The sequence below is a fragment of the Cinclus cinclus genome, chromosome 13, assembly GCF_963662255.1.
Source record: "Cinclus cinclus chromosome 13, bCinCin1.1, whole genome shotgun sequence".
In the NCBI taxonomy this organism is placed as follows: Eukaryota; Metazoa; Chordata; class Aves; order Passeriformes; family Cinclidae; genus Cinclus; species Cinclus cinclus.
The window spans coordinates 5,325,475-5,352,921 of NC_085058.1; the positions used below are offsets into that span (position 1 = coordinate 5,325,475).

Sequence of the window (27,447 nt, forward strand, 5' to 3'; positions counted from 1 at the left end):
ATAAAAAAGTACAAATCTAAACTGCTGTAAGTGTGCCTAAGTTGCCATGTCTTGTCTTTGAAGTACCTAAATGGGCTGTATTTAGAAGTTTAAACTATTCAAACCCCAGTCTAAATTCTATGGTTACATATTCTTAGTGCTTATTACAGATTCGGCAAAAGCTAGTGTTATACAAAATATTTTAAGTGAAAGAAATTATTTCTATACATCTTATTAGCATTAACTGTGGAAAAATTGGAAAAAAACCTTTTTTTTTTTCTGATGACAACCTGAAAAACTTCTATTTGATTGAACTGACTAATGCCGTTATTAATTATGAGATGCTTTTATCCTTTCCTGACTACACTGATTCCCAGAAACAGTGGTGCTTCTGGACACAGTTTAACTCCCTTGTAAACACACCCATCTGCTCGGTGTTTTCCGTCCTGCATAATTTTACCTCAGTGGTAAAAGCAGCTGACTGAGGGCACTAGGCAAGAAATACATCTGTTCCTGCAGATAGCCTTGTTAAAAATGAAATGGGAAATCAGGCGACGGTGATTCTCTCAGACGATCCCTATGCTGACAAATGCCAGCTAGAGTTCAAGGGTGTGGGTGACAGGACACTTCAGTGACTACACCTTAAATGCTTATGTGTCAAAAAACATTTTTAGTTACTTCTTGATATCTCTGCCTTGGAGACTGTTGTAATTTAAAGTGTTTTTTCTCAAAATTGTGTATTCTCAAAGTCAATAAAATTCGATGTGGTTATTGGCCAAACTGTTGTATCATGGAAATCTTTATTATTCCACTGACTTCAAATATTTAACTTGGTCTCAAGAGAAGTAGTGTCATCTTCATAGTTGGCCATTTTAGTGGCAGAAGTACACACAGAGTGCTCCTGTGGAGTTTAGAACAGTGGAAGGATTGTTTCAAACTGATAGAGACTGGGTGGGCCCTTTGCATGCAGGTGACAAGTTTCAGAAGTAGGATGTCAGCAAAATTCAGCTCACCAGAAGCACTTATATACCAGCTCTGTACTTTGTACACAAAAATCTCATGCTCTCAGTTTTATTCCATGGAATTTTCCAAGAGCAGCTGTAAGTTTCAGTCCCCAGAACTACAGGGAAGAAATGTCACTGCAGACCAGAGAATTTCAACAACATAGTCATAGTTCACATGTTATTCTTGTGCTGCTGTACTAAAATGCTGAATACAGAATCTGGTCTGCTGGTGTCTGCACCGGGAAGTTTGTTGTGCTTCCCGTTCTCATGAAGTGAACACAGACAAACTACATGGATTGTGTGTTTTGTGGGCAGTTGCACTCTTTGGCTTGCTCAGCTGCCTTGATCCTCATAGAAGAACATTGTCTCACCAGAAAGTTTGCTAGCTTTCAAGCTGAATTTTGCTTTGAGGCTGTGCATCTCCATGCTAACTTCAACTTCTTCCAGAGGATCAGGAGGTATCTTCCGTGTTTGGCAGTCCTGGGTTTTGAAAGTGAGGACTGACTGTTCTATTCTTACTAATTTTAACTCTGTGTAGATCTTATCCTGTGCATTTTAGAGAAGAGAAAATAAAAATTTAAATGACACAGACCATCTGCAGGAGAAATGCTTCATGTTGGGACAAAACACCTGGATATCTACCCAGGGCAGAATCTGGTATTATGTAGGTGAATAAGTTGTATAAGGGCAGCATGGACAGGCAGGCTACAAGGTGTGATGGAGACTACTATTTAGAGGTGTCAGCTGGATCAAAAACATTTAGTTTGGTATTTTAAATGATTTTAAAACTGAGATTAAAATAAAGAAAGGTTTGAGCATGAGTGGTTTTTGGTCTAGCAGTGGAATTCAGATAAATCCCTGTGTCCAGGCAGTTAATCCCTTTACATGACTAGGAACTGTTATAATGTGTAATGTAACAAGCAACTTGACATGTGTCTGTAGTTCAGGATTACTACTCTGCATTCTTTAATGCATAAACCAAGAATTTTGTCATTCCAATAATCTGATTTGCACAGGCTACTGCAGCACAGCACGTGAATGCCTAATTCAGGTACATGCTTATTTAACAGAGTACTTCTTTGTTATAGTTGCACCAGGAAAAAAGTACATAAGGTTCCTGCTGTCAAAAATAAAGATGTAGAAACATGGTAAGCAGAGGTTCCTAATTTCTTTTTTACCTGCCAAGTACGACCTTTCACCTAAAAAACCCAGTTACCTGTAAAAGGTAATTGTTAAGCAATTATTTTATTAGGTATTATTAAATAGCTTCCTCCTGATAGATGACAGCTTACAATATGTACAGTAACTTAAAATACAATTCGTGTCCATAGGCTTCAGCCTTTCCAAGTCACGTATGCTGAATGTGCAGAGTGTTAATGTTTCATGAGAAAGGCAAGCTTCTGAAATCAGGTTAATCTATAAATAGCTTCATTATTGAATGTTGGCATTTAGGGCATTGCGATATTCTGAAAATTAAGGGTTTGGGTTTTCCAGTTTTTTCTACCAATAGTAACATACAGTCTAGGCCAGTTTGCCTTTACTACTTCCTAAGCAGTGTACTAGAGGCTGCGAGGACAAATCACTTTGTACCTAAGAGGTCACAAAGACTGGGATACAGCTAAAACTGTCAAAAAATCAGCCTGAGTAGGATGTTGCCAAAGAACTAGATTCTTTGGCATTTCTTCCTCTCTGTTTTCATGGAAAGCCTTTTATTCATAAAATATCAAGTGAAGGACAAGGAAAAGGAAATGACACTAATTTGTAGGAGAGCTGTACCAAACAAGAAGTCTTTCTGCTGAGGTGACCATGACACTCCAGTGACACTTTCTGATTTGGCAGTTATATGACAACCTAGGAAAACATGGGTTCAGCACAATCTGAGTGTCAAACTTGACATCTACAACCATGTTAGGAGCTATTAAAGTTTCCAGTGTGTTGGGGGTTGGTTCTTTCCCTTTTCCCTCTGTGGAATTTTCCCCATTGTCATGCTAAGATACCTGTTGACTGGGCCCTGGTGACAAGGGGGAGGAGAGAGAAGAGGGAAACCCCGCGAGATTCAAACAGCCAGAAGAGGAAGCGGAAGGCTGGGTCTCGGCCCATTTCCCCGCGGAGTTCGGACGAGAAGGACGATCGCCGCCTCCTGCCTCTCTGTCCCATCCCAGCGTCGGGAAACCACCATCGGACCCTGCCCGGCTGTCTTCTCGCTGGAACCTGCCACCATCCAGCACTCTGCTGAGCACCAGGATCCACACCGTAAGCGGAGAGCTCTCTCCATCTCTCTCTCCCCCTGGGACAGCTCTGCCATCACCCCCAGCCCTCCTGCAGCTCTGCGGGACCCGCCCGCCCCCAGCACCAGGAACTGCAGCTCAGGGAAAAGGTGCCTGCAGCCAAAAAACACTGGGACTGAGTTACTGTTCTGTTTGTGGGTAATTTCATAGCTGTTGTTGTTCTTGTTTGTCTTGTTAGATATACCAGTAAAGAACTGTTATTCCTACCCCCATATCTTTGCCTGAGAGCTTCCTTAATTTCAAAATCATAATAATCTGTAGGAAGGAAGGATCACATTTTTCAGTTCAAAGGGAAGCTTCTGCTTTCCTTAGCAAACACCTGTCTTTCAAACCAGGACGCAGTGGAAGTGAAGTCAGGATTTCACTAGAGCAGTATCAATAGCTACATAAATCTCCTGTTTGGGTGGTGGCACTGTTGCACTGTCACATTGCCTGTGAGGAAAAAAGTTGCAACTATTGGCTTCAGCTTTAAGTATCTGAATGTTAGAAAAAGCCAAAGAATACAAAAGTACCAGAGAAGATTGGAAAACCAAATATAAGAGTGACATCAGAGGCAGACTTTTGGTCTTAAAATCAGACCTGAGCTGCTTAGTATTTCTTATCTGTTGAGAAGAACTAAAGAATTTAAGAGCAGATACTATGTTTGAGTTCAAGTACAGTATGCAAATATGATGTGACCTTCTAGTGTCTCACTTCTGGAATAGCTGATAATTTGCTACTTACATTTGGCTAAGTACCTACTTCTTATGTGAGAATCCTGGTCTAAAAAATACCCAGATTATGCATATAAAACAGTATAGTTGGAATTTTAAGTGTATTTATCTTCAATTGAAATACAATAAACTCTGAATTCAGATAAGCTTTAAAAATGCCACTTAAAAGTTAGTTCCTGTCATGGTTTGAAAGACAGGTGTCTGCTAAGGAAGGTAGGAGCTTCCCTTAGAATGGAAAGTATAAACCCCTTCCCTCTGAATTATTACAATTTTGAAATTAAGGGGCTCTCAGGCAAAAGATAGAATAGGAATAGCAGTTCTTTACCAGTGTGTGTAATAAAGCAAACAAACACCACCACCTACAGCAATAACTGCAAGCAGAAGCAGGAGCCCGGTGCCAGCCTTGTCCCGGGCGCGTTCCCTGCGGTGCAGTTCCGGGCACGGCCGGCAGGGGCGCTGCTGGCTCCCGGCCGGGCAGGGCGCGTGCGATGATTCCCCCGCGCCTGCAGGGGGCGCTGGGCAGCGGGCGCGGGGAGCAGGCGGTGATGGCGGCCGGGCCCGGATGGGAAGGGATGGGAGAGAGAGGCTCTGCTGCACAAACCCACGGGGGCAGTCGATCCTGGTGCCCCAGCAGGACTCCGAGGAGCACCAAGATGGAACAGCAGGAATGAGCAGAAATCAGGGTGGTGGATGAGATGTATCAGAAGCTCCACAGCAGTAGCTGGAACTGTGGGACATCCTGGCAGGGCCGGGGGTGAGGGGCCCAGCAGCAGCAAGGCAGCTCCCGGCTGGGTTATGGCAGTGGCAGTGAGCTCCTTTTCCCAAGGCACGGGTCTGACTGTCCTCCTCCGAAGCCCAGAGAGAGAGATTGAGCGAGCAAGCTTTGCAGCTGCCCCTGCCCCTTTACCTACCCAGATCCCATGGTATCTCTGTCCTTGGAGATAAACTCCCAGAGAAAAACAGGTGTAGCCAGATACCATACTCCTCTCCCGACCTTGGCCACATTTGTTTTTTTCTTAGCCAGATGCTACACTCTTCTCCTGACCTTGGCCATGTACCCAGTAGTTTCCTAGCAACTTATGGGAAAACATCCTATAAGTAAAAAAGAAAGAGACATGATCCACCCCAATTTTTTTCCCATACCAACGTTACATCAAATTTAAACCTTTAAATTATATACATACATGCACTGTTAATTATACACACATATATATTCAGATACAGATACAGGCACAGTATCATAGGCAGTTCACCCCAAAACAAGGTCCCCTTGAAGAACGCATCGGGTCCCATCCTTTTGCATCACCCACCAGATGCAAGCTGGTCACTGAGCGAAGACAACCCCACAGATGGAATTGTCTTTGCTGGAGGCAAAATTTACCTGAACAGTTTTTCCCAGCATACCTCTCATGTGTACCACTGGAACCTTATCTCCACCTAGTGCTCTCAAGGGCTCAGACTGGGCAGGGTCTGCTTGGTCAGTGGAACTTTGGGTGTTCACTAATCATTTGGCCTTTGCTAAATTAATCTCCCACTTCTTGAAAGTCCCCCTAACCAGTGCCTTCAAGGTGCTTTTAAGCAGGCCATTGCACTGTTCAATTTTCCCAGCCACTGGTGCATGATAAGGAATATGGTACACCCACGCAACACCATGTTCCCTAGCCCAGGTGTTTTTGTAGGGATATTCTTGAAATGAGTCCCGTTGTCTGACTCAATTCTCTCAGGGGTACCATGTCTCCAAAGGACTTGTTTTTCCAGGCCCAGGATGGTGTTGCGGGCAGTGGCATGAGGCACAGGGTAGGTCTTCAACCATCCAGTGGTGGCTTCCACCATGGTCAGCACGTAGCGCTTGCCTTGGCGTGTCTGAGGCAGTGTGATGTAGTCAATCTGCCAGGCCTCCCCATACTTATATTTGGACCACCGCCCCCCATACCAGAGGGGCTTCACTCGCTTGGCTTGCTTGATGGCAGCACCCGTCTCACAGTTATGGATAACCTGGGAAATACTGTCCATGGTGAGATCCACCCCTCGGTCTCGTGCCCACTTATAGGTAGCATCTCTGCCTTGGTGACCTGAGGCATCGTGGGCCCATCGAGCCAGGAACAACTCTCCCTTGTGTTGCCAGTCTAAGTCTATCTGTGACACCTCTATCCTTGCAGCCTGATCTACTTGCTCATTGTGTTGGTGCTCCTCATTAGCCCGACTCTTGGGGACATGGGCATCTACATGACGGACCTTTGCGGGTAGCTTCTCTACCCGACTGGCAATGTCTTTCCACTCATCAGCAGCCCAGATTGGTTTTCCCCTAAGTTGCCAGTTAGCTTTTTTCCATCTTTCCAGCCAGCCCCACAGAGCATTGGCTACCATCCATGAATCAGTGTAAAGGTAAAGCTTTGGCCACTTCTCTCTTTCAGCAATGTCCAGGGCCAGCTGAACGGCTTTGAGTTCAGCAAGTTGACTTGATCCACCTTCTCCTTCAGTAGCTTGTGCAACCTGTTGTGTGGGGCTCCATACGGCTGCTTTCCACTTCCGGTTCATCCCCACGATGCGACAGGAACCGTCAGTGAAGAGAGCGTAGCGAGTTTCATCTGCTGGCAGTTGGTTGTATGGCGGGGCTTCATCAGCCTGGGTCACTTGTTCCTGCTCCTGCTCTTCTTCATCAGTGAGACAAAACCAGCCTATTCCAACACTTTATAACCTTTTGGTGAAAGAAATTTTTTCTAATATCCAACCTAAACCTCTCCTGGGGCTACTTGAGGCCATTTCTGCAAACAAGAAGACTTTATAAATTCATGGAGTTCTTTAAGTTCTTTAGAACAACACTTCAGCTAATCAGGATATTATTTAACCACATAAAAACTACTTTTTGTGGTTTTCAACACCCTTTGGAGTTGCAATTAACTTTTATTTGCTGTTGTTTTCTGTGCAGAAATGATTAAGAACAATTAAGTGGAAAACGGATATAAGATCCTGGATATGTTGTATATTTGTTATAGAGAAAATTTGCTACCACTGATTTGCAAAATTGTTCTTAAATTGACATATAACTGCCCCTGATTAGCCAGTACTTTTGCTCAAGCTTTAGTTATACAGCTGTGGTTTGTATATACAGAAATTAAAATCCTTCAAAACTTCATTTTTAAAAATCACAAATGAAAGTTCATTATCTAATAGAAAGTCAGGAGGAGGTTTAATCACAATTTCCTGACATTTTCTTCCATTGTCTCTTCCATATGATGGGAAAAGCCAAGACTGTATAAAACAATTAAACAAATAAATAGAACATAAAGGTAGGCATATATATATACGTATGTATATATAGTAATGAGGTACAGATTTGGCCTTTGCCTCTTAACACTGTGTGAAAATATAATAAAACATTTTGTGCTGCTTACATGCTCTGGACTGCACTCTGGCTTACCACACACGGTTTGATAAACTGAAAATGCATTTGACAAATGCCCTTTGGTGAGGGTGAGTGTCCACAATTCAAATAAAGTGGAAAGCGTTCCTAGGAAAGCTCTCTGGATTTACCTTAACTGCAGCAAGAGGGAGCTTGCAAGTCTGAAACACAGGCTGTAACAGATCCAGAGTGGTAACAATTGCTGATGGACCTTTCCTTTGTCAAACTTAAATCTTTTGACTTGGTGGTTTTGTAAAATCTGCTTACACTGTTTGAACACTGTTTAAAGTAGTATTTGTCTCACTACAATCATATTTATTTGGTGTTGATGTATTTTTGCATACTTTGGAGGTTGAATCCTATTGCTAATACTGTTTTCTAGAATATATTTTTAGACTGAACGTGTCATTTCGAGCTACCAAGTGCTGTGCTTCCACGAATAAAGGAGTTCTTATGAGCTCAGAATGAATCCATAGAACCAGCTGGAAATTAGCACCCCAGAGATTTAAAAATTTGTTCTGGGGTTGACATTACTACCTGCAGGTTCATCGCATGGAGTAGCATGTTCTTACCTACTTTCTCTGCAGTGCCATTACCTCTAGAAAAATCTGGGCTTTGAGGTTTTGTCTCGTTTGCATTTACTTCCTCTGTGAGCTTCCTGACTAGCTAGATTAACTGTTTAAACAGTTTAATCAACAGGGGTTTTTTAATAATAAATAGGTTTTTAAAGCACTGTGAGCACACCCAGGTTCCGTCAGTCCCAAGTGGACTGACGTGAATAGCCCGCTCTGGGACGGCATCAGCCCTGGAAGGGCCCCAGATGCGGCACCCCGGCCCCACACAGGCGGACGGGCCGTACCGGGGCGGCTGTCGGCCGGAACCGCCCGAGGGGAGCTGAGGGCCGCCGGGCCGGGCGCCTTCCCCGCGCCCCCGCCAGCCTCCAGTCCAACCCGCACGGCTCTCGGGCGCTGCTGAGGAGCCGGGGCGCGGTGCCGGTGACGGGACGGTGCCCGCGGGTGAAAGCCGGGGCGCGGTGCCGGTGACGGGACGGGGCCCGCGGGTGAAAGCCGGGGCGCGGTGCCGGTGACGGGACGGGGCCCGCGGGTGAAAGCCGGGGCGCGGTGCCGGTGACGGGACGGGGCCCGCGGGTGAAAGCCGGGGCGCGGTGCCGGTGACGGGACGGGGCCCGCGGGTGAAAGCCGGGGCGCGGTGCCGGTGACGGGACGGGGCCCGCGGGTGAAAGCCGGGGCGCGGTGCCGGTGACGGGACGGGGCCCGCAGCTGCTCCTCCCTCACGCGCTCTCCTCGCCCCGCTGCGGTGGCCGCCCCGCGCCGCAAGGGGGCGCCATGTGCGCCCGCCTCGGCCGCGCCGCGCCGCGCGTTCGGCTCCGCGGCTCGGAGCAGCGCTCCTGCCCGGGGTCGGCCCGGGCCCGGCACCAGCAGCCCTCCGCCGCTCCGGGCCCCACCTCCGCACCCCGGCAGGCACTGGGCTGCGCCCCGCCCCGTCAGCTGATTGTCGGGGGCGCGCCCGCGCTGGGTCACGCCGCGCTCGCCGCCCCCTCCCCTGCGCTCCGCTCCCCTCGCTGCCGGTGGCGGCGGCTGAGGGGCCGCCTACGCCATGGTGCTGGAATCAGTGGTGGCGGATCTGCTGAACCGCTTCCTGGGCGACTATGTGGAGAACCTGAACAAGTCTCAGCTCAAGCTGGGCATTTGGGGGGGTAAGGAGCCCCTTCCCTCTGCCGCTCCGTGTCCGCCGGAGCCACCGGGGACAGGGAGCGGCCGTTGCTGGCTGCGGTTACCCTTCGAGGGGCTCGCGGGCCGTGGGACAGCCGGCCCCTCGGAGGGCCGGGCCGTGCGTTCGCGGCTCCCTGCGAGCAGGTGGCGAGTTCCGGGGCCGCGGCCCTCCGGGGCGGATGGACGGTGTGTGGCCGCTCACGGCCCCGCTCCCTTGGGGGACCGTGGGTTGTTGCGTGCCCGTGGTCTCTCGCACGCCCTCCCTCGCCTCGGTCCGTGGGGCGGGGCAGGGGCGCACGGCGCTGGCCACGGAGCGCTTCGAGGGAGGAAACCGCCGACATCGATAAACTCCTGCTTTTCCTTCTATTCCTTCCCTCGGGTGCTGGGTGGAGGAAGCACGATGGTGCCGTTGGATCTGTGGGCGGGCTCATGGCGCGCTGCCCCGGCTGGCGAGAGCGCTGGGTGCCGGTGGAGCACCCAGCTGATGGGGTGCTTGGGGAGCCGTGTATTCAGTTATCACTGTAAATAATGTGTATTAAACAGCCGGGGTAGTGCAGGAACATGGAGTAACTGTTCTCTGTGACCATATCAAAACGTTTCTGTTTGCTGCTCTGTAGTCATGCAGACAAACGGCTGCAGTACTGTCTAGGGAAGATGGCTGGTTTAGGTGCCTTCCGTAGGTGGGTCATCACCTTATTTTTGCTCTTGTCGTGGTTGTATGTATTTTAAATTTTTTTGCAATATTAATACCTATAGCTCTAAGGAATCTGGCATTAATGAACTAAGAGGTATATTATACGAACTTTCCTCGGGTATAATTCTGTACCAGTGTTTCATTTAAAAATCCTATTGTGTTCTCTGCATCAGGAAAAGTTAATGTGTTTGTGAAAGTAGGTATGTGTTTTTGTGGCTCTGTGATTCATGATTTTTCTTCCATGTGAAATCATGAAAAACAAGATACCATTTTCCAAGTCCTATGCTGATAGAACTGCAGTTGTCATTCACACTAAGTGAATAATAAGACGTTCCTATTATTGTGGGTGTATTTTAATAGAGTATAAACATGTAGACATCTAAGTTGGTGTTGTTTTTATCATCTCTTCCAACTGAAATTTTGTCTGTAACCCATGTTTAGTGTGTTTTACAAATTACGCATTTATTGTGCTATGCTGTAACTGGAATAAGGTTTTCAGGTTTTATTCATAAATATTTGGGAAGATTGTGGTTGTGTTCCTTTTTCTAACATAAGTAATACTTGAAGTAATTTTTTTCTGTACTTCTCTCTTCTAAACAGGTGATGTGGCACTTGACAATTTACAGATAAAGGAGAATGCATTAGTAAGTATCCTAATAACTTCAGATTGGTTTTATGGGTCTAAAGACTGGGACTTAGGATAAAATACTGCTCACTGTAGTCTCACAGAAGGGTACACTGTGTTATTTTTTACTGATTATTGGAAGTAAGTTCTTGATTAACTGCTTCTAATTTTGCTCATTTTACTGGGACAGAGAAAGAAAAGCTGTGATGGAAAAACAAGAAGGAACTTGCATTAAGTTCCCATACTCTTGTCCAGAGTACTTGTATATTACAAGTAATACAATTATTACTTGGCTAATTTTCATGTTCTTTAATTTGGCTAATGAACGTCTGGACTGCTGAGAGAATCTTGCGCCAAAATTTAGTGGATTTCAACTTCACTAAAGAGAACTGTCACTCTTCTGTGCATTGAAAATACATTGGCTCTTTATACAGCCTGATCGCTGGCTTCTCTTTGTTATTCTAAAGTTTCATATTTTACTTGTCCATTTCATCCATTCCTGATAGCTTTGTTGTGCTTCAAATCTATTGCTACAAATATCTTCATACCTTGTAGAAAAAGGAAGGGTTACTTCATACATGCCTTTCCTTCTTACGGGGATTGATTCAGATTTTAGCAGTTCATCGAAACATAGAAAAATGACATAGAAAAATGTAAAGTTGTGTATGACTGATCAGTGCTGAGAGTGAACCAAGGCCAAGTCAAAAACATAAGATAAGGGATGGTTCTGACAGCCTTACAATTGCAATGTGTTAGATTTCCATGCAAAACTAAGTAAAGGAAGGTCAGTATTGAACACCACTTTTAGAGAAGTAGCCTACACTTGCTTAAAAAGAAGGGATCAGAGGAATTTGATATGGTCCAGTTCTTCTCTTTTTTTTTCCTCTAGTTTGCCTGTCTACTGCTGTCTTGTTTTGCTTCTAAGAAAGAAGAAAGCTTCTTTCAGCTAGAAAATAAGTAGTTTTTAATTTCTGTATATAAAGTACTTTTAAAATGTGATTTAAATGTATTGATTTCTTTTTTATTACTTCTTCTGTTTAATACCTTATTTTTGTCATTTACAGAGTGAACTGGATGTACCTTTTAAAATAAAAGTTGGTCAGATAGGTAAGTTTTAGTTCCAGTATGACTATTGCAATGGAAATTTTAATACAGGCTGTGAGGTCAATCTTGCCCCTGAATTTCTTTATTAAGCTTTATTAAGTGTAATTATACTCCCTGTTGGAACTGTCATAGAAATTCAGTGTGACTGCCATTGATGTTATCTGGCAAACCCTGTTTGTGTAACTTTTCAGATTGGTGTGAGAAACACATCTGAGAGGTCTCTTCCAGGAGACATGAATGATCAAGGGAGCTGTTTAGTGTACATGGAACCAAAGGTTTAGGAACTCTTAGTTGGGTTTTTTTGGTTGGTTTTTGTGTGTGGGTTTATTTTTATTTATCTTTTTTTTAAATCCCTTTCCCTGATAGTAAGCTTTGTTTTTTCACATGACACATTCATAGGAGATATATATGTGTTGTAATTTTTCTTCTACTTCCTGGGAAAATCATATTAATTCCAGTGAATTGAACTTCAGTAATGATTTCGGGTTTTGATTTGAAGCATTCTGACTCAGACTGCAACTTTTTGCTTAAAACTATGGGTGATGTTTTCCTCTGCATGTATTTTATTCCTTCAAGGGATTTATAAAATGTTCATGTCCATATGGATTTTCCTAACCTTCTAAGGTGTTTGGGACATCAAGATATAGGACTAGTGCTCTTTACTGCTGGAGGTGTTCTTTGGACTAAGCACAGTGAAGGTGTTTGTTTTGATGTAACTGTGTCTGTATTTTTTAGATAAACTTACTCTGAAGATTCCTTGGAAGAATCTCTATGGGGAGGCAGTTGTTGCAACTCTAGAAGGCTTGTATCTTCTGATAGTTCCTGGAGCAAGTATGTAAACTTCTTAGCAACAGTTAAATAATGGAAGAGAAAAATATCTAAGGGTACCATGTAGATGAGTCTATAATAGTGTAATAGTTCATGTAAGCCACCATTTATTTTTGCATCCTACTCCCTCAGGGAAATTGCTAGACACATGCTGGCAAGTCAGTAGAAGGGTGGGAGAAAACAGCACCTGTTACTTTTATGGAGTTCCTTGGTTGTATCCGTTCCAAATTCAATCCAACAGCCAAGTTTCCTCTAAAATGTGCTTCTCCTTAATCCAGTTTTGTGGCATGGTTTAGATCTTCAGCTGTTTATCTGCTTCTAAATGATAACAGTCAAAGGTAATAACTCCACTAGTACTGTTTGTAGGAAGAGGGAAGAGGGTCATAGGACTTTATTAGTTTTCTCTGAAATCAGAACTTCTGGTATGATGAGAGAACTTGCAAGTTCATAGAGTGTGAAATCTGTGTATAGAAGAACTTAAAAAATCTGCCTTGTATTGCACAGGCCTCTCTTACGAGTCTGAATTTCCACATAAGAATTCTGTGAAATAATGCATAATTGTGTAGAAACAACAGTTTTGGAGGCTGTCTGCAGTGTTCAGCAATGAAAAAAGAATAGCCTTTCTCTCAAATAAGGTGTTTTGCAGCATGGTATTGTATATAGTATGCATTGCTTGATAATGCATTTATGTAAAATGCTCTCCCAAATTGGCTTACAGGTGTTAAATATGATGCAGAGAAGGAAGAAAAATACTTGCAGGATAATAAACAAAAGGAACTGGCAAGAATTGAGGAAGCCTTGCAGAAAGCAGCAGAAAAAGGTACTGAGTTAATAATGCAAATCTCCATTGGAATTTGAGGACTTAGGCTGTGTGGTGAAAGAAGAGTCCTGGTTTCTAGTTGACTTAATAAATTTTGTTTTTTCAAGGGTCTAACTAATCTTACTACAGTGCTTTGAAAATTTTTTTTTTCCCTGAAGCTTGAAAGAAATGTTATTTGTTTGTTTACCATTAATTTATCCTGTCAGGTTCCATGGGAAATGGGAATTTATTCCTTTTTTTTTTTTTTTTTTTTGGTGTTCTGGGGGAACAGGACCATACAGAACAATAGAAAGTACATTGCATAAGGGTAATGTTATGTTGCTTTAGCACCTTGATAGTGGACTTTAACTGAATGTTTCAGAGGTGCATGTGGTAGATTGTTCTTTGCTGAAATGAGCCTTTAAGGGGATCAGCAAGGCTTGTAAACTTTTACTGCAATGCTAATGCATTTGTTTCAGTTTCTGTCATGCTTTTATGATGTACTGAGTTTGGACTGGTTTGGGAAATGAGACACTTATGAGCAGAAAATAATTCATGACACAGCAAAACAATTGAGCATGGGCATAGGAACCTTAAATTTTTTCTCTGGGTCATAAAAAGTGTTAAGCTCTCAGATAAGTCCTGTTAACTTGTTTTGTGGTGATTTTTTTTTTGTGTTTGCTTGTATTGTTGTAACCAATACCTTTAATAAAATTATGGTATCAGTTTGGCTTGATTGTACAGAAATCAAGCTCAGAACCAATGACGGGTAACGCGTATTGGAGGAAAAAGTTATCACTGAAGCTTTTATCTGAATTGAGACCTATTTGTTGGCTTGTGTGATGGTTCTTAAGGTGCATTTCTATGATACTTGTAATGCTAAAAATCATGGAAAAGTTACTGAGAATGAGATTATGCTTTCAACACTTGGAAAAAAGATGGTTTGGTTGTAATCCCTTTGCTCATTTAATTGGGAGAGTCTGTGGCCTTTTTCCTGCTCTGCTAGTTTGAGATGTACATGTACAGTTCCCTTCAAACAGCAATTTGACAATCTGGCTGCAATGAAGAAAGGACCTTTGCTTTATTTCTTGTCTTTAATATGCCAGAAAATATATGAGGCCTAAGACAACTTCAATGAATGAATTTTGCAGCCATTACTTGATACTGGGGTGAAGGAATGTTGGTGGAGGTTTAACCTCAGTTATGTAGCACTTGGATCCTGTACAGCAGCAGTGTTTCAGTGATGCTCTTTGCACCAGTAGCAATAGGATGAAAGGATAGTGTAATAAGATGAACTTAACCTAATGGTTACTGCTTGAGGAATTCCAGTTCTGGAGCTTCATGTGTTTAAGAGAGAGTCTGTGCACCTCTAGCAGTTTTCTTTTTCACTAAAAACTTACTTAATGGTTTTGAAAAAAATCATCAGAGAAAAATGATACCTTAGAAGCTCAACTGGTTATATAAAGAACAATAATTAGATTTATTCATGTTTTTTTAAGCCTTGAGAAGGAAAAGCAAGAGGAACATTTAAATTGGATTATTTTCTACTCTACCTTGAGAAGTTCTGTTATCCTATGATTATATTTCAGTGGTAGCCATTTGTCTTTATGGTTTTGTACTAGAATATTGTACTCAAGAGGACTTGTGTTAAGTCCTGTATGAGCAGATCCTTTGCTTTTGCTAGAGATAGAAGTCTTGGAGCCCATGTTGCCCTGCTGAACTATAAAATTTTAAGAGATTTGGTACTCTGTAGTCTTTTAAGAGCACACAATAGCTGCTGAAAATCCAGGAAATATCTTGACTAGAAAGTTGTAAGGGTTCATGAATTCTCAGCTGTATTTTCTTTTCTGATTAATGCTTGATTTATATGCATGTGTTTTGAATCATGATTCAGTCCTTGGTTTTAAGAGTATAAATCGGCCTGGAGGTATTTTCTTTTGATGTGCTTTTCAAATACTGAGCAAAATGGTCATGGCACTATGTTAATAAGGTAGTGTGAGGGGGAAGTGAAAACTGCTGACACAAGCTGATGAAACTATTTCCTTTTTTAAAGCTGTTACAATCTGCCTCTATCAAACCTCATGTATGGAGACTGGAGGCTGCAGGTCTTTTGCTGGTTACAAGAAAAAATGTAAATTGCTTGATTTTCCTATGTAGGTAATCACTGAAACTTGATATTCTGAAGTGACTTGGGCTGTCAGATACTGTAATGGAAATACTGCTGTGTCATACAAATTTGGCAAACTTAAATCAGGAGTTGATTTTCTTCTTTTAAACCAAATGCATTTTTTTTGGTTATTTGCTGCCATGTGGACCAAGGCACGCATTCACAAGATTGCTTGTATGGGTTGGAGAGTCTGGTTTACAAGGACACCAAGCCTGGTGGGTATGCATGGTTAGTTACATTTTATACATGCATGGTGAGCAGGCCCTTTAGGTTTCTAAAAGTCCCCCCTCTCCAAAGCACCCAAATGTAGAAGTGAGAAAACAATGCTTGTTCAGTAAACACCCACATATTGGTGGTTCTAGAAATATGATTTTAATGAATGTGGATTCAAGTGGAATCTTGCAATGACTTAGTCCTCTTTTAACTGAGTAGCTGTTTTAGAAAGTTAGGAGGCCACCTAGGTTTCCATCAGTCCTGCTGAGCTCAAGAATGTTATAAAATGCTGATGATGTTGTACTATAATTTTGCAACATCTTTAGCTGTTTAGAGAGTAATTACCCTTACTTAATGTGTCTGGGTTTAAGGTAATGGAAGTTCAGGCTGTCTTGAAACCATGGACAGACAAAATTAACTATAGCAGATTGAAGGCATTAGCATGCTTTCCCCTGCTTCTCTTTATTTGCATTGCTCTCAAGTTAGGCAAGGAAACAGGTTTCCTTGAAATTCATTCAAAACCTGATTTTCAGAAATTTACACTTGGCCAAAGGTTTCTTGCTTGAGCTGTTATTTGATAGGTTTAAAGTGAGCTTAAAAACACACATTTAGTTTCTCCATAGCAGTGGATGTGGGTGAAGAGGAGGCATATCCTGTTTCCTTAGTTTTGTAATACATGGGAGTGAAAACCTGAGACCTACAAATTCAATAGTAAGTCAAGGAAGCTGTCCTTTTAAAGTTACCTTGATAAAGGATTACTTGTACTGTTAAAAGGAACTATCCAAAATAAAATGTTTCTGTTTGTCTAGTTCTTCCTTTTTATTATTTATATAGTGACTACTCTATTACCTTACCTGCAAGACAGGTTGAAATCTTGGCAGGCAATTTCCCTCCTTTGTTTGAACAAGCCTGCAAATGATACCAAGTTGTTCCCCACAGTTAGGTTAGGTACACTGTTATACTTGCTTCCTTCTTGCTTTAGTGAGATACACCCTTCTCATGGCTCCAACCTCATAAAGATAAGCACAGACAGCACTACTGCTGAGTTATTTTTGCTGGGTTGGCTAGAGGGGGGAAGAAAACAATGCAACTCACCAAACTGGTTTTCTTTAGAATTATGGAAATGTATAAGCATCATTTAATTAATGAAATGATTGTGATGGTGTGGGTTTAATATATGTGTAAATAATGGAATTTAATTTCATGTAAAGCTTTTAGAATCATCATTTTTGTGTGTCTTTTTTGTGGTTACTGGATTTGTTCTTTCAGAGTGCTTTCATACCATACTGTTGATCATCATGAGAATCCTATTGAAAAGTGCTCTTTGGGTTTCCACATACATCTCTATCTTAGCTTGATAGTTATGTCTTCTGGACTTATATCTTATGCTATGAGAAGTAGCTGATTGTTTGCTTAATGCAGCTGCAATTCTTGAAGTTTTTAGTGAGACCTTCTAAGCCATTATGCTTTAAGACAAACTAAACCTTCTGTAGTTTCTTATGCTTTCTTACATTTCTGCTTTACTAACTTGGATTTTATCCTTTTTCCAAAAAATTGCTTGCATTGCAAAAGGACGTAAGCGTAAAAAGTACAAAAAGCATTTTAAGAGACCATTTAGAGGTCGTGAACACTCAAAAGGTGGGTAACAGTTATAGCTTTTAACTTTAAGGCTTCTTTTTGCTTTCTGTTTGGATTAGTTTTTCACAGCCTTGGCTGTTCGTCCAATGAGACCTTTTCCCACCTGTTAGAAAGAGATGCTACAAACTGGAGAAAGCTCTTCTTGCTGTTTATCTGTTCTCTTCATCCAGTGAGACTGAGGAGAGTCCTTGTTTCTCTTTACTTGGATAGTTGTGCCTGTTCCTCAGCCTGAGCTGTCTGTAGCATTTGCAGCAGAACTGTAAACCAGTGGCACTCCACTGTGACTGTTGGAAAAACTGCATAGGCAAGTTGTGTTTGTCTGTCTGATTTTTGACAGTTTCCAGTAACAGGTAAAGAAAACCTGAAACTGATGATATAGCAGTAAAAGTCTTTTTCATCACCTTTTAGCTCTCTGTTCTAAATGACTGATTTAGTGCTGTGACATATTTAAAGAGGAATGAAATTGATGCTGTTCTCCAAGAGGGTAATCGTTGTCTATAAACACCAAACGGTGCAGGTTTGCAGCATTAGCATGTGTCTAAGAATGGGTTGCCATGTCCCATGAGGTTGTACGATGTATTTGGTCTTGGAGGAGGCTGCAGCTGTACACAGGCTTGCAGCTGGAGGGAAAACTTTGTGGGGACCCAAGATAAGGTTTTCAAGGTATCACACAAATTGCTGCTGGTAGCTGCACCTGGCTGCAAAAATGTTAATGGGCTCCTTGCACTTAAAAGTCTTGAAGCTTTGATGACTTCAGCGTTTTTTTTTTTTTTATCAGTTAATAGGAGGAAATGTATGTTGCTTGTAAAAGTGATACAGTGTTTCTGTTTCTTCTGAGTTCCTGACTGATTTTTTATTCAGTTGAAATCAAATGCTCTCTTGACTGTGTTATATCAAGTTCAATAGTGAAGTCTTTGTTTTTAAGCAGATTTCCTGAACCTCTGAGAGCTTTTAAAGAAAATGTCTCATTCTTTTACCAAGATGTACAAAGTTAGATACCTGTGTTGTTCACTGTTCATTGAATATGTAAAAAGTTAGAAACAGTTAAAGTAAGCAAAGTCAAAACCTGTAGTCCTTATTTTTCTTCAACTTGAGCCATCTGCAGCATTTCCAACAAAAACTTATAAGCTGGGTAAGCTGATGAATGGCATTTGCTGGAATAGCTGTGTTGTAGGGAGGGTACTGAACACAACAGTGTAACCTGTAAAGGCAGCTAGAAGACTAGCAGCTTGCTCATCCAGCCATACTTTAGGTAAAATGCTAAAACACAGACTGAAGTAGTAGTGTCATATTACTATAGTGAAATATTGAGGGATTGTAAATATTACTCCTTGCCATTGCATGTATTATTCAAGGGTATTTTGTGCTAAATTACTCTGTCTTACTCATTTGCTTCTTGAAACTGAGACACTTTTAAGTAATAATCTTTAACCTTAAAAGGAGTAGGGAGGTGTATTTTAATCCAGAACTTGCTGTGAGCTAAACTGCTTTGACTGAAATTTAGACATGTGTTTTCATATGGTTGAGTTGTGCACAGGCAGCTAATATGACATCTTCAGGATATGGATGTGCAGAAAAGGAAAAAAATGCAAATGTGTGCATGAAATAAATGAAAACTGAAATGTTAATTTAGAGGAAATACTAAATTTACATTGATGCAGTTGTTGGTGTAATGAAATTCAAGATGCAGCTATTACCCTAAATACTGACTTTTAAAAAATTCTTGTTGTAGCCAAACCAAAGGAGGAGAAGAAGGATACTTTCTTAGAAAAGCTTGCAACTCAAGTTATAAAAAATGTGCAAGTCAAAATCACAGGCATTCATGTTAAATACGAAGATGATGTAAGTAACTGGGACATTTTGTCTTCATTTTAAATTGGACTTCAATGCAGTTCTGATTCTCTGGTCCATAGAGAAACTGTATTTGCCACCTTGAAAAAGTTGCTGTGGTTTCTTCTGCTAAGTTGCCCCAGATATGACTGAATGCCAGAAATATGAATATGTGAAACAGATGTTCTCTTTCCCTTTGTCCAGTGCTGCCTTGCTCACTAAATGTGAGCAGTGTCTGTTCTCACATACTGCTGCCTGCCGTGGATGTAGAGAGCTTTTCAGTGTCCTGGGGAGAGTCCAGAATGGCAGAAGCTGATGGGTTTATGAATAGGTCTGAAGGCAAACTGTTGAAAACCATTGATAAACAAGAATGTTTGTTTGTTTGAACCAAACTGGTGTTTCTGGTTTTACCTTCCTCTAGGAAAACAATTAAGCAGTTTGTTATGAGGCAATTGAATTTAAAAGAAAAGCAGTGAATAATAGTGTATTTCTCAAGCTTTTTTTTGGGACTGTTGTCAGAGACACTGAAGTTAGAGAGGTCATAGAAGTGCAAATCATAAGGTGATATAGTTGACTGAGATGTGATACTTTTATTTTTCCTGCATGACGATGTTAGACTGTGAAAGAAAAAATTTTCAGTTTGAAGTCCTAAGTCTTTACACTACAGCCATATTAATTTCGGTCTATCTTAGTGGGTTCCAGTAATGTTTCAGTTAGAGTAACTAAGTGAAGGAAGTTGCTCAGAACAGTTCAGGATTTCAGCTAACTTCAAGGGATACATCTGTCTGCAGCAAGAGAATATAGATATATAGATATATGTACCTGTAGAATATATACCTGTAATTTTTCTATTTTTCTAGATCACAGACCCACAGTGTCCGATTTCCTTGGGAATGACGTTGGGCGAGCTTAGTTTGCTGGTAATGTGTATGTGAATGCATGTTCTTGTATGTTCAGTTTGCTTGTCTTTGGAGTAGCAGAAAGAATAAGGAACATAATAAGAAGACAGAGTGGCAGTGTGCATACAGCTGTAAATTAAAGACAATCTTTTATTCATGCAAATAGTACTGGCAGTCTGAGCAAACAGAAAGGAAGAGGGTCGAGAAACATGCTTTGAGACTTGGCAATTTGTTCTAATGGTCTGAGTGACCTTTGAAAACGGGCAGGTTATGTCCAGGCATGATAAATGAGGGCAAACATTGCATCATGATGATCAAGAATTTGATATTTTTTGAGGCCTTTTGAGAAATGGGGAGATAAAATTTCAACCTCTCTTTGCCTTAGCTGTTAAGCATTTTATGGATAGGATACGGAGTTGAATATCAAAGTATGAAAGTAAATGGACAGATTTTTGTATGTTATCTTGATGTGTGTGCATGCAGAGAAACTGGATGCGTTTGTTGCTTGGAAGCATATGATAAATCCACAGATGTGTTAGCTAAGATGCACAAAATTGCTTTTATCACTTTGAATTTTTAGACAACAAATGAGAACTGGACACCTTCTATTCTGAATGAAGCTGCAAAAATAATATATAAGGTAATGTATTTTGGTTGTTTTTTCCTACACACGTGAAGAAAGCAACTAATCTTTGAGACTAGTAAAGCTGGGCCTCTATATAAAGTTGGAAAAATAGTTTGCTTTTTGAATTTTCCTGTTTTTCTTTATTTTTGATGTATAAGCACAAGTAGAGCACAAATAACTGTTTTAATGTAAGGCATAAACTTAAACTCTCTTTAAATAATTTCTCTTAAATGTGAACACTGATCGCCTTGTTCAACGCATTGTACCACAAGCCTGTGTGGAAACTGATTTCAAAGAGGTTGTCAAATTGCCATTTCCTAATCTAATTTGTATTCCTAGTATGATTTGTATTCTGGGAGGTAAGCAGAATCTTTTTTCTCCCTGCCCACCTCCTGAACCATCCCTAGAGCTTGTGCAGAAAGGAGCACGCAGAGATCTAAGGAATTATGGGAACAATATAAGAAGGGTTTAATAGTCTTGGCTTCTTTATTAGGCCAAGTACCAGTTTTCTGTACCCTCGCCCCTGTAATCCAGGGTCATGTTTAACAGATGTGCATGAACATGTGCTTTAAGAACTTGCAAATTAATTATCAGTTCAAAATACTGTTGTCAGATTAAATACATTTCCATGCTAATGGTTCATTTGCTGTCTAGTCTGGTTTCATTATGTTTTCTGTTTTCACAAATGGAAAGCTCAGTTTGTAGGGTGGGTTGAATACAGAGTATGCAGATTGTTGCATGTTTTCTTTCTTGCAGCTTTTGTGCCTGGACAGCCTCAGTGCTTACTGGAACATACACAGCAAAATGTATTATCATAGCTCCCGTGAACAAATACTGGTAATGTAGAAGAAAATGCATTAATTACAATATTCTCTGGGTCTTTTAGTAGCCAAAACTACACCACACTCATTTCTACCCCACTCCTCACACTTTTGGTCACAGTTTTCAGGGTCATATGTTAATCCATTTTACTATTGTAAATAATATTTTGTGAACCTCATTTGTTATCAACCCCTTTAGGGTTTAGACATTATATATTTTTAACCTATTGTGTTTATAAAGTTCTGTGTGTCCTTGTACAGTACTACTTGTTTTCCTTTTTTCTTTTGTGCTTATCTTTTATGGATACCTTTATTTTTGTTTTATTTTGCCCTGACAAGATATGTACTTAACCCAGTGAGCTTGGTTCTAACATCAAAGATTGATTCAAAACTGTGAAGTGCTTAAAAACCAGCCAGTTGTCTAAGAACAGCCAAATTCATTTTGCTCTGCCTGTCTGTGGATGTTTTCCTCTTTTTCTCCCTGAATCTTAGTCTGAAGTGAAAACACAAATTGATACACAGCTTGAATTGACAGCTGCAAAAGTCTGCAAAGTACACATGAACTAAAGTTGGTCTACTTAAAGTTTGGAGAACTCTAAACAAGTAATGCTCTTCAGCAATTGTTACAATATCATATCCCTTTACAGGATCAGCTGAAAAGAGGAATTCCCTGTAATGGTAAAGAGCCTGAAGACTACCAGTACAGTAAGTAAGCTAGGAATGAGCGAATCTAATCTAAACTGTTCTGAGCATGTTAGTGTACAAAAGCCTGATCTGATCCTGCAGGCATGGCCATAATACTTTCATTTTAGGAAAACCATAATGTTATAGAACATATTAGGGCTTATATGCTTTTTGACTATTGCAGGGCTGTCTTAATTGTTGTCAGTAAGAATTGTATGCTGATTCTGTGGGGCTTGAACATGCACGTTGTCTGTTGACATGGATCTATTACTTGTTATATTTAAGTAGAAAAATCCATCTTAGTTTTTTTTATTTTCAAGTTTTCAGACCAGTGTCAGCCTCTGCAAGACTCTATATCAACCCATATGCAGAAGCAGAACTGAAAACTCCTAAGATTGATTGTAATGTAGAAGTACAGAGAATTGTCATTGAATTCACGAAACCACAGGCAAGTTGGTTTGGGATTTATCACCCATTTCAGTTTGTGATGAACTATATTGTTTTTTCACTGGAAAACATTCTTCTTAGGGATTTGTGTGCTTATATGCCTGTATAATTTCTAAACTGTGTAGCAGTACCTGTGGGAAAAGTGTAGGATCTTTTCCCCTCTGTGTAACAATCACTTCCTGGTGATTCTTGTACTCTGATGCTTTTTTCTGTGGACCCTCTGGGAACCACCTGATCTGCATTCAACCCTTCCAGCAGGATTCTTTACACCTAGAGAATGCAATCATGAGTAGCCCTTATCTTATTAAACTATAATCCAGTGTTTTAACTGCAGAGATGCCAAAGCACAAGCAAGGGTGGGAATGAATGGAGTGTGCTGGCTTTGGCAACAAGGCCTGCTGAAGTATCAAGGAACTTAGATTGCTGATTGCTTCTTAGCAATTTTGTGTTCTCATTTATTCAGAGATAACCTTGCAGTTAGTTGGTTCAAGAGCTTTTTAGCTCTTGCCAATGTCTAAGTGTATATATATATATATATATATGTATATGTATATATATATAGAGTTCAGAACTGTACCAGTAAGATTTACTAATGTAAAGGCAGCTCTAAAATGAGGGGAACTGCATTGACAAATGAACATGGTTGGTTTGTGAAAGCCTGAGAGTTTGTGCTGAGCAGACTTGTAAAACTACAAATGGTTGTTCTTGGAGGGAAGTAGGGGTTCAAAGTGTTGTCCTTTGAGAAGAATGGGTGCAGTTGGTCCACTTTCTGGTACTAATGAAAATGCATCAACTTAAATTTGTGTAGTTTGAGGAATACTGTAGGCCATGCAGTTCAAGCACTGCCTGCAAACAAAACCTGAACCTCTGCTGAGAAACTTTGTTTTCCTGTGTTTAGTACCTCAGCATGATAGACCTGTTGGAGTCCATAGATTACATGGTTCGCAGTGCGCCGTACAGAAGATTTAGGCCAAATGTAGCTCTCCATAAAAATGCCAGGGAATGGTAAGCTGTGTACATCCATACATTCTTTGGGAAATGCTGGAGTCTTCTCCAGTCTCTTCATTCTCCTTCGTGGTTAAAAGTAGTTTTAAAATTAGATCACATGCTGGTGTAATTTTCACAGAGCTTTGCTTAGCCCTTAGATTCAAGTGATGAATGATCCAGTTGATGAAAATATCACTTGCTAAGCTGAAGTCCCCAGAATTTGAACAAAATTCCAATGCTCTCATCAGAGGTTAAACCATAATTTTAGAAAGGCTAAAGAAAAAACTTGGCAAATGTTATACAAGGGAAACATGTATGTCTGCTGTAGTTTTTAAAGATTTGAACTTAAGTGCTTTTTGTTGGCTTTTTTCAAAGTACTAACTAATACTCATTATCAAAGTGCTTAAGTGCACTTAATGCTGTAACAGCCCAAATTTGGAAACATGCAGAAGTCAATAATGAAGGTTTGTAATTCTTAAGGCATTAAATGTAAGCCCTTTGTCCATTTTTCAAAAGTGATGTTGAAAACATTTTTATAAGCCACATTACTCAAAACACAAGTGGTGAACAAATTGTTTGCATACTAATAAATGACCTCTGCAACCTCTAAGTTGTAATGCACAAATGAAATGGGAAGTTGTTCACAAGTGTGGAATTATTGTAGGTGGAAATATGCAGGTAACAGTGTTCTTGAAGTTCACATAAGAAGACATACTCGAATGTGGTCATGGAGTAACATAAAACAGCACAGGCAGCTTCTGAAGAGTTACAAAAATGTGTACAAGCACAAGCTAACACAGAGTAAACTGTCAGAAGAAACACAGAGGCAAATCCAGGTATGAGTCTTTTCTCTTTGGAGGAATTGTATTTTGGTCCCTCTATGAAATAATTCCTTAGGTATAATTGAGAATAATCAGAGTTGTTGGTTTTACAAGAGCACAAGAGATCTGTGAAAATACCTTTTTAATCTGAAGCTCTGTATAACCTGTCATGGAAAACAAAATAAAATATTAGTAAAGTGCCATTTAAACCAATCTGTCTTTGGTTGAGGATTAATGAACATGGATACATTTAATGAAGTGCAAGAGTAATTTAGTTAAGGTAAAAAACTAGACTGCCTAACATCAGTTTTATCTTTTAGTGAACTTTGCAGCAGGGGTGGGATATACCTGTGATAGTACTGAGCAGAGGTAGAAATCAACTGGAGTGTACAAAGGAGCTGGTAGAAAATTCGTAGTGATGAGCCTTTCCTAAATGTGTTTTAGTGGCAAAAAATTTAATCATACATTTTTGTAGGACTTAGAAAGAAAACTTGATGTCTTCAATACAATATTAGCAAGACAACAAGCGCAAGTTGAGGTAAGGAGTAATTTTTGTTCAGTAATATTACAGCACTTTAATTAGGATGGTTTTGTTCAGTAATAGTATTTAAAAAAAAAAGTGTATGATGTGTATGATAGGATAAGTAGGTTGGAAGAAAAGTTTCCTATCTTTCCAGGACAAGAGTAAATCCAAGCTGATTTCCAAGCTGGAAACCAGTTCAGAAAAAAGTTCAAAAGTTGTAAATGTACATGATCAGTCCCTCAGGTTTGTAAGGAATTACTAGATTTAAGGAATGTAATTTTCTTTTTATTCTCTTCAATACTTTCTTGTGGTATGGTTCCTACCTTCTTGTAGTCTAAATGCTGGTGACAAATGCTGGTGTAGAAAAGACTGTCCAAAGTAAAAGTAAGATGTCTGTGTATGCACAGATACAGAGACACGTCTCTCACCCTGGTCCTCTTTTTGCTACTGTCTAGTGAGTCAGAGCTCTTAATTCCTTGAGCTGTGGTGTTGCTGTGCCTCAGTTAAATGCACATTCAACTTGCATACATTCATGGAGTATTTACAGAAAAACAGTAATGGTATAAATTACGTATTTTGTCCAATTTGTTTTAATTTCTGGTTTTTAGACAATAAGATCAGGACAAAAATTACTGAAGAAGAAAAGCACTGAACCAGAAAAAAAGAGTGGAGGATGGTTTGGTGGTTTCTGGGGTAGAAAAGAATCTAGGATTAAAGAAGATGAAGAATCACCTGTACCTGAAAGTAAGTGTAGATTGTAATGCACTGTCTAGAGAGATTTTATGTCTTCTTATACATTAAAAAGAAACAGACAGTATTTTTGCTTCCTACTGTGAAGGAGAGGGTATGGCATAAGCAGTGCAATGCCATATTGATCATTTTATGGCACCTCTTACTGAATATTGAGCTGGCAAATAAGGCATTCTTCTAAATTTGCCATAAGTTTCTCAGAACCCTGGTGAGGAGAAGAATATGGCACTTACAGCTACAGTGATAATTGGCAACAACTGGAATACTGTTTCTGGTCATTTGCTGTCTGGATCACAGGTTTGATGTACTGAAATTCCTGAAATCTGTTTTCATCATGAGGAGCTATGGATACTTTTGTAATAAAAATTATATTGATTTCTGTGGTACATATGTAACACCATATATGAAGACTCTTGTGTGAATTATTTTGCAATCTGGAATTTAGTGCAATATGAAGAATCAATGGAATGTATCAGCTTAAGTAGTAGGAGGCAAATGTGAGAAAAAGTGGTAATTGTTACTTATTAAGGTGCAAATTGTGTGGATTTTTGCTTTTTAGGTATTGATGAACTAATGACACCAGAGGAGAAAGCTAAGCTTTTTACTGCTATTGGATATAGTGACAGCTCCCATCACCTTTCATTACCAAAGCAGGTAAGCAACCTATGGGATGGTTTAAAAAAACCACACAACAATTTAAGTGTAAAGATGCCTTCAGCTCTCTCATTGCCCTGAAGAAAGATGAAGGCTTCAAATTCAGGTAGGAAATATTATTTGAGTCTTCTGTAGTTGCTGATTGATGCAGTCATAAAATGATACATATATTGGGAAGTCAGAATCCTCTCTTGGCAAGGCCAAGACTTGATATTTAGCAGTAAGAACAACAAAGGCTTACAAGCTATGTCTTCTAAAATGTCGTTATTTAATGGGATTATAATGATTGTGGTTGATCTAGTGAGTCCTCTACTGAATGTAGTTTAGCTATGCTTGCTTCAGGGTTTAAAAAATTTCCTTAATGCTGAGAAGAGTAAGACTATATTTGTGCTGCATTTGTTGAACTACACTATTTTATGTAAAATAAATGACTGGTAGACATTGACTTAAGTAAGGACTGTACTTTCTGCATAGAGATGAGTTTCTAATCCTACTTGATTGGAAGAACTTAGACACATTTCAGTTTGTTAAAATAAGGAGTTCTGGAAAAATGTCCTTACTGGGATGACTAATTTCAGTTTCTTCTGTTCTTCTCACTAGTATGTTGCCCATGTTGTGACACTGAAGCTCTTAAGTGCTTCTCTTACAATTAAAGAAGACAAGAATGTGGCAGAAACTCTAAAAGTACAGATAATTGATCTGAGTACCAAAATATCACAGCGTCCAGGAGCACAAGCCATTAAGTAATTGGATTGGTATTTTCTTTTTGTAGAAACATCTCTTCCCCTCCTCACCCCATTCCCCAGCTTCTTAACTTTCTTGGGTAGTACTTGTTGTATATTGCTGTGTAAATTTGTGGGCATTTTTTACAATTACAATTACAATTCTGTAGTTGTACTCTGTTGTAAATAATATCTTTCGGTGAATAGCATAGAATGGAAGGAAGAAGGGAATGCATTTTTTTCTGCTAGTTTTTCTGAACAATGGCAACCTCTTCCTTGAATGTAAGAGTTGAAGTGCTGAATATGACTTTTGGAAAGTGATAGCTAAGCCATGTGAAATGGTGTGGCCAACACACTCCAGCCAAGCTAACTAATGTGTTACTCACTGCCTACAGTAGTGAAAAATTATGTGTTTGTGCTGTAGGTGGGAGATCAGCCAGAATGTGAGATACTGAGACTTTCTTGTGTTTTAAGAGAGGGCACACCAGAAATACTT

The 27,447-nt window shown here is 40.4% G+C and overlaps 1 protein-coding gene across 1 annotated transcript in view; it reads left to right on the top strand.

Moving 5' to 3' along the window:
• The first annotated feature begins 9,004 nt into the window (after positions 1 to 9,004).
• Positions 9,005 to 27,447, top strand: part of VPS13C (vacuolar protein sorting 13 homolog C) — a 76,109-nt gene continuing 57,666 nt past the window's right edge. The window contains exons 1-19 of the mRNA XM_062501698.1: positions 9,005 to 9,104; positions 10,415 to 10,458; positions 11,504 to 11,546; positions 12,279 to 12,374; positions 13,090 to 13,191; positions 15,490 to 15,552; positions 17,123 to 17,188; positions 18,921 to 19,030; positions 19,879 to 19,938; positions 20,498 to 20,557; positions 21,299 to 21,379; positions 22,011 to 22,068; positions 22,368 to 22,495; positions 23,393 to 23,499; positions 24,146 to 24,317; positions 24,778 to 24,840; positions 25,434 to 25,569; positions 26,135 to 26,229; positions 26,830 to 26,972. Coding sequence (XP_062357682.1) covers positions 9,005 to 9,104; positions 10,415 to 10,458; positions 11,504 to 11,546; positions 12,279 to 12,374; positions 13,090 to 13,191; positions 15,490 to 15,552; positions 17,123 to 17,188; positions 18,921 to 19,030; positions 19,879 to 19,938; positions 20,498 to 20,557; positions 21,299 to 21,379; positions 22,011 to 22,068; positions 22,368 to 22,495; positions 23,393 to 23,499; positions 24,146 to 24,317; positions 24,778 to 24,840; positions 25,434 to 25,569; positions 26,135 to 26,229; positions 26,830 to 26,972 — 1,727 coding nt within the window. The remainder of the gene's footprint in view (positions 9,105 to 10,414; positions 10,459 to 11,503; positions 11,547 to 12,278; positions 12,375 to 13,089; positions 13,192 to 15,489; positions 15,553 to 17,122; positions 17,189 to 18,920; positions 19,031 to 19,878; positions 19,939 to 20,497; positions 20,558 to 21,298; positions 21,380 to 22,010; positions 22,069 to 22,367; positions 22,496 to 23,392; positions 23,500 to 24,145; positions 24,318 to 24,777; positions 24,841 to 25,433; positions 25,570 to 26,134; positions 26,230 to 26,829; positions 26,973 to 27,447) is intronic.